The 6981-nt window shown below is 37.5% G+C and overlaps 1 protein-coding gene across 1 annotated transcript; it reads right to left on the reverse strand.

Moving 5' to 3' along the window:
• Window positions 1-695: 695 nt before the first annotated feature.
• On the reverse strand, window positions 696-5626 carry LOC128015434 (atypical chemokine receptor 3). Its single transcript, XM_052599257.1, has 2 exons — window positions 5471-5626; window positions 696-2568 (listed from the first exon to the last, which is right to left on the reverse strand). The coding sequence occupies exon 2, from the start codon at window positions 2518-2520 to the stop codon at window positions 1432-1434; it is 1089 nt and encodes a 362-aa protein (XP_052455217.1). The 5' UTR covers window positions 2521-2568; window positions 5471-5626; the 3' UTR covers window positions 696-1431.
• Window positions 5627-6981: the final 1355 nt, after the last annotated feature.

A 6981-nucleotide genomic window follows, 5' to 3' on the forward strand; every position in this document is an offset into this window, starting at 1 on the left:
TGATTTCTACATTTACTACATTTAAAGTTCTATAGCATCTGTTAATGCATTATAAACAAACATCAGGTTAACATTAACTTAAACACTGTTTTCAACTAAAAACTTTTTACACTTTTGGCATTTTGGGGGACGGAAAACGCAAAATTTTGAAAATAGGTTTCAAAGTGCATGTTTTTGAAAACAATACTGTTATCATATCTGTGTAAACTACAAAGACGCAAATTTGTGAAATGTAATGCATGTTTACATAATATTTATTTACAAAATAACATTGCCAACTACTGGCCTGAAATGCATAATACAGCGTTTTAAGTCATCTAAACGTGTATGTGCTTAAACAGGATCATTTTGACAACGTCCTCATCTGTACGAGAAAAATGCAAAGGAAGAACTTTTCAATTTATAGTGCATCGTTGCCATGTAAATGTACCCCTAGTTAACACATAATTTAAATGTAAGTGCTATTTTATAATATCTAATATTTTTAATAATAAAAGCAAATTAACCCCTATTGTAAAGTGTTAATGGTCTTGCACATCAAAAGTAGTGTGCCGTGTCTTCTATATGTACTGTAAAAGATACACACACAAAATACAGTAATAAGATTATAATAACTAAGCTAATGGATAAAAAAATTCTATGTATATGGATTAATTTGTAATAGACAAAAAAAAACATGATTAAGACAAAGCTGAGAAGTTTGATACAGCTTTTATTATAACGCCACATTTTGAGATGTCAGAAAATAATCCAAAACAGTGAGTACATAAATATAATATTATTTACAAAACATTTACAAATGCTGCTAGCATTGTTCTTGAAATGTACAACTTATCAAAAAGTGTATCATTTTCGACAAGCATATCATACAGCATAACATCAATCAACAATACCTATATCCAGTCTTGATTTGGACTTGTATCTTTCCAAATAAAGTTGTTCAGGTTTTCAATAATCCCTTCTGTTTGACCAGATATAACATAACGGTACATTAAATGTGTATGAAAACATGACCTTTATTTAATGTAGGCATATTGGAGTCTTTCCGGCAGATGTAGAAAAGTCACAGTGGAGAAAGGGTTATATGAGTCTCTCTGTGGCTCCAGGACAGGAAGGGACCTTTTCCACCAATTTCACTGACTCAGAAGCCTAGCTAGAGTAATAAGGCTTACATGCGCTTACAAATCTATTCAATACAAGTGCTTTCTCAATACATCTATAACTGTCATAAAATTGTACAAAAGGCATAAACATTCATCTGTTTATAAAGGTAAGCAAACCGTATGTATACAAACTTGTTCCACTATTTGACAATTCTAAATTGGCAATGCCTCAACAGCAAAACATCCAGAGAGAAGACATTTAGAAGACAGTTCCCGGTTTATCTTTGTGATTACAAGGCTGTTGTTGAACAACACCATCACAGAATGTTCACAATGGTCCCTGGTTCTCCACGGCAGAGTATTCTGTCTCAGACACATGTGAGGCATCGATAAGCCTAGCGAGGCCAGTTTTGGTAGAATACTTGAAGATGAAGGCTTTCATGAGGTCGTAACGGTAGTTCTTGTTGATGAAGTTGTAGATGATGGGGTTCATGCAGCAGTGAAGGAGAGAGAACCACTGGGTGAGATGCAGTGCTGCATAGAGAGCGTTCTCCAGGGTGCAGTTGAAAGGAAGCACATTGAGAAAAGCTAGAGTGTCAAGCAGTAGAGCTCCATGATAAGGAAGCCAACACACTAGGAAGACCACAATGTAGGTGAAGATGAGGCGACGACTGATATGACGTTCCTGGTCAGCTGAGGGTTGGATGATACCTGCCAGGAGTACGTAGAACACAGCAATGATGGGGAAGGGGATGGCAAAGCCGAGCATGAAGAAACTCATTTGGATTCCAACTGTCCACTCATTAATGCTTTCCGCCGGGTACATAGGTTTACATATGATGCTGTCTGAATGGCTTGATTTCTCAGCCTGGAGGAAATATGTTTCAGGGAGGGCAGCAAAAAATGCCAGCAGCCAAACGCCAACACAGATTAGCTGCCTGATCCTTCTCTTCTTCTGACTGGAACCATCTCCTAAAAGTTTCACGGACAGGTAGCGGTCCACACTCATGCATGTAAGGAAAAAGATACTGCTGAAGAGGTTGACACTGAAGATTAGATGTGTAATTTTGCACATGGCATCTCCAAAGGGCCAGTGGCCGAGTTGAAGCAGAGAACTAACGGAGACCGGAAGAGTGGCCACTACGCAGAGGTCTGCGATGGCAAGGTTGAGGATATACAGGTGAGTCTCATAACGTTTCCTTTCAGCTCGTATGTTCACCCACACCACCAGAGCATTTGCGGCGAGGCCGATAATGAAGAGGAAGATGTAGAGAATAGAGAGGGCATAAAGCAAAGCCCTGTGGCTGAAGGTGCTGTGACACACTTCCACATGGGAGACATTATCATCAAGGGTTGAGAAATTCAGATCACCCAGTGCATCCAAAATGTCATTGAAGTCATTCATGTTCACACTCATCTTGGCACGTCTTCGTTATTGCCACTTGTGGGACAAAACAGCAGTGACCTGAAACAAAAAAAACAGGAGCTGTAAAAATACATAGGCAGAAAAAACACAAGAATACGGTCTAATTAAACTAAAATTTTATCTATAAAACACACACAATCTGAAACATCTCGAACACACCAGTGTCCCTTTTCAGAGGGCAGGACCTTGTGCTAGATAAGAGGATTTTTTCCTGAATACTTCAGTGCAGGGGTTTATTTCCCAGGGTTGCATTATATATGAATAAATTCAGACTATCACTGTCACAAAATCAAAGAGGGAAGAGACAAAAATAAACAAGACAGTCCTCAGTCTAGTTATGAAGTTCTAATTATGAAGTTAATTGTATTCGTTCTCTTTGTATTCATGAAGACTTACAACATAATCCCTTTAAAATGTGATGTGGTGTAACCATTAAGAAAAAAGTGATCTCACATTTAATACACCTGATTAAACACATCCTAAGTATTTTTTTCAAAATAATTTTGAATATATTTTTTTCTAAGGTAAAAAAATATAAATAGTATGATTTCTAATTTTAAAAAATTATGTTTTTGAAAAATCACAAAAAATTACAATTTACAACATGAACCGCCCTTGCCACGTCTTAAAAAGAAAAATGTTCTGATATTAAGGAGGTTTACTAACACACAGTCATGAATGTCGGCACGTGCACTGTCTGCATGTTGGTTGCACCAAGACTCAAATAAAAATTAGCAGTGCAGAGGTTTTTTTTCAGAATTTGATTTAGTTTACTTTATTGTATTGTATAATATTATTAGACTAAATCATTTAAGCAATAGTGATTCATTGCTCAAATGCTGTGTTGTACTTTTCAGCTGAACATAAGGACTAGGCTAGATGCCCAGCAGCAAAACTCAGATGCCTGAGCAAAACTTGTTGGCAGACTTGATGTCATGCAGTGACCCAGTAAAAAACTAAGCAGATATCCAAGGCAAATGGGAGGTATTTTGGCTATACGAAAAATTCAGCATAACCAGCGGGCCATGCAATGGAGTACAATGATAAAGAACAGCTTGTGATGCCTCTGGAGGCATTAGAGAGACTGATGCCCATTAGAAGTGAGACAAGTCATAGTTGAGGAGGATGGGCGGCTGCTGCTCTCTCTGCGACACAGAGGGGTGAAAGGTTCTTTTCTCAAAATGATATGCTCAGCTTGAGGACTGGATGCCAGGCTTTTGAACTGACAGAAGCTAAAGAGAACAGAGAACAGCCAGACTGGCGCTATGTCAAAGTTCTTCACTTACACGTTCTCAAACACAGATGTACACACATCTCTAACCACACATTTTTGATCTTCAACCCCGAGGGCTTGCATAATAATAAACACATTGAAACATTTAAGTATGCTTTTAAAACTAAAACTCTGTGCAGTGAAGCAGAAATGATAAACACGGTTATGCTCTTTCTTAATCTGTAATTTTTTTATATAAACAAAATATCAGTTTCCAAGTGACTCTGTGTTAAAAGATACAACTGCTTGTGTTTTTCTAAAGAACCATCAAGTGATAGAATTTGTTTAGGCTTGTTTATTTTCATTCCAAATCAACCTGCTGGTTTGACCCTGGAACACAGTTAGCGCCTAACCTTAATATCATTAAAGGAAATATGAGAAGTGACACAGCTGCTCTTAATGCATCCTCTGATGTTTGCGTACTGCTAGATCCTCGATCCTCCCCAAAACAAAGACAGACTTATTTTACAGCTTTCCACTCTGACATCATTACATTGTGGCGACAGAGAGGGCAGCGTAAACCTCTGACCTGACTTTAAAATCAGGTGCCATAAAATGTGACGGTCCATTAGAACTGGCCCCAAGCACCACCATCATGTCCCCCAGCCTTGTTGTAAAACTGTTGCATTTACACTGTTCAAACACAGCGGCCCCCTCACCTGATCTCACGGCCCCAGGCTGCAAGCACACTTGCCCGCACAAAGGGGTTTAGCTGTGTGGACACAGAAACTCTCCGTCCAGTCCCTTCCTTCCCCCTCTCTCCCCGTATCTTTCACTTGAAGTCTCTAAGTTCCCTTGAAACTCTGTATTGTTTCACTCCAAGTGTTTGGCAAGCATAAAGGTAATTACCCGTCATGGTTAAAGCATGAAATCTTCACTGTAAGAGTCATTGTGAGGAAAGTAATTGAACAACAATACAAGTAAAACAAATCACTTGAAAGTAAACTAACAGTGGATGAATACTAGGTAACAAGGAAATGTGAATTAATTAATCCCACAGAACGTTACTATAGGAATTCCTATAGTTAGCCTACTATAAAGTGACTAATACAATTCAGAAATATATTTTTATTACATTTTTTATATAAATAGAAACTACTGCAAAATAATGATTATGTCAAGTCGCCTTTACTGAAATTCACAAACAATAAAAAAAAAAAAAAACGAAATCAAACAACTTCAATATTTAGCCTACGTGAATGGACTCTCGGGAACCGACAAAAAAAGACCAAATCTCACAAGAAACAAGAGTTACTCTACTTGACCCCTTTATTCAAGACACGGGAGTGCACATCATTCTCTTAAAATATGGATTTTAAATTATTTATTCTCTAATGTGCAGCTACATTCATTTGAATTTTATATGAAATCGAACTGGACAGATCCGCGAGGTGCGACACTGCTCTTCCACACCTCCGACTGAGAGTTTCGGGTTCGGTTAATTTGTTCAAATATTTCTTTTTCAGCGTGTAGAATTAGAGCACGTTACTTTAAGCTTTAAAGTCCGATTTAAAAATATTATCTTATAAAACCGTATATCATTAGTTTTAAGTGTTTGGGTTTCATTAGGTATGGTCCGATACGCGTATGAAAAGACCGCATTAAAAAAACAAAATCTCTCACGCACAAGCACGTGCACACACAAACAAGACGTAAAAATCAACTTACAATCCTTGTGATATGTTTTGGTGCTCCTAGGCTTTTAAATGTAGCCTCTAGTGAAGAGATTCCGATGCCTAGAGAAAATGTCAAAGTCTTGAGTTTATCCGTGAGAGGATGGCGTGATTGTCCCTCTGCGCTCTGACTGCACTTGCTGATATAGTACTGCGAGTAACGCCTCCTGAGGCCGATCGGAAAAGCGAATAACTAAGTTTCTGTCCAACAACAATGTGAGTGGCTGACGTGCGACACTTTGGATTACACTCCCTGTTTAAATAGCGATTTTTTTTCGTGCGAGAGTTGTTTAGAATAATCAAAGAAGCATGCATGTGAGTTTCATGAGGATTTGTAAGCCCTTCCAGTTTCACAGGCAAAATATGCTTCACGTACAAATACTCGTAAGATTTGTATTTTAGATCCCAGTTTTTGCACTGCTCCGTCTTTGTTTGATAATAGGGTAGCCTACTTTATAATAACTAATCATTTATAATAACTACTAATCATCATTAATACGGTAACAATAAATATTTAATATTGATTTCATAGCATATCAAATAATTCAAATAGCTAAAATGTCATATATAAAATAGCATGCTCATATTTGAATGCACCAATTGTTAAGTATCCTGGTTTGTTAATGACTAATAATAACATAATGCAATATTTGCAATATCATATTACCATTAAAATAATTAATATAATACGGGTAATATGACTTAATGCTTCATGGTTAAGTCTTGCAATGTGTTGTTGTTAGTAGCATGCAGGTGAATTTTGTTTTGTTATTTTTTTCCTGTCCCATGACCGTTTTATTCTTTTTGCATCCTCTTGGCAATCCCTCAAAGACTTCCTGGCAGTCGACTAAATTTAACCACAAACCTGTTCTTAATCTTCAGCTGGCCTCTGTTTAGCTTTATATTTTTCTGGCTAATGGCCAGTCCCTAATGTATGTGACATGTAAAAGTGGAAACTGAAATGAAACATTTTCAACAATAGTAGTGGAATTTTAATGGGGTAAATTGTTCATAGGTATGGAGTGAAGTGATGCATTTGAAGCAGTAGTGCATTGCTCCAAGTGCAAAACATATGTTGGCTTCCTCCAGCAATGTGAGGGTACTGATGGAAAAGAGATAAGCCAGATGAATGCAACTGTGACCACAACATTACACTGAAAGTTTTAAGTCTTACCAGCATTATTTTTTAATTGTGTGGATGGTGATTGATCAATGTGCTTATCCACATAAACATAACAAATGAGATGGAACACCTGTCAGCATTTGATTGTTCAATGGCCTCTGTTTAAAGATCCTGACCATACAGGGTGGAAACCATCAGGTCTTTTTGTGTGAAGCATGCACAGAAATCCAGCAGTTAAAACACATTTGGTTTTAGTTAGGGATGTAGTCTGGTAAACAGAGACATGTTCCAAATTAAAGATTGATAAAATGGCCTTTCCATCTTATTTCCATTAGTTTTCACTGGACTCCATTCCTTGTGTCTGCAGGAAAGGAAAGTTCCTC

The sequence above is a fragment of the Carassius gibelio genome, chromosome A6 (assembly GCF_023724105.1).
Source record: "Carassius gibelio isolate Cgi1373 ecotype wild population from Czech Republic chromosome A6, carGib1.2-hapl.c, whole genome shotgun sequence".
In the NCBI taxonomy this organism is placed as follows: Eukaryota; Metazoa; Chordata; class Actinopteri; order Cypriniformes; family Cyprinidae; genus Carassius; species Carassius gibelio.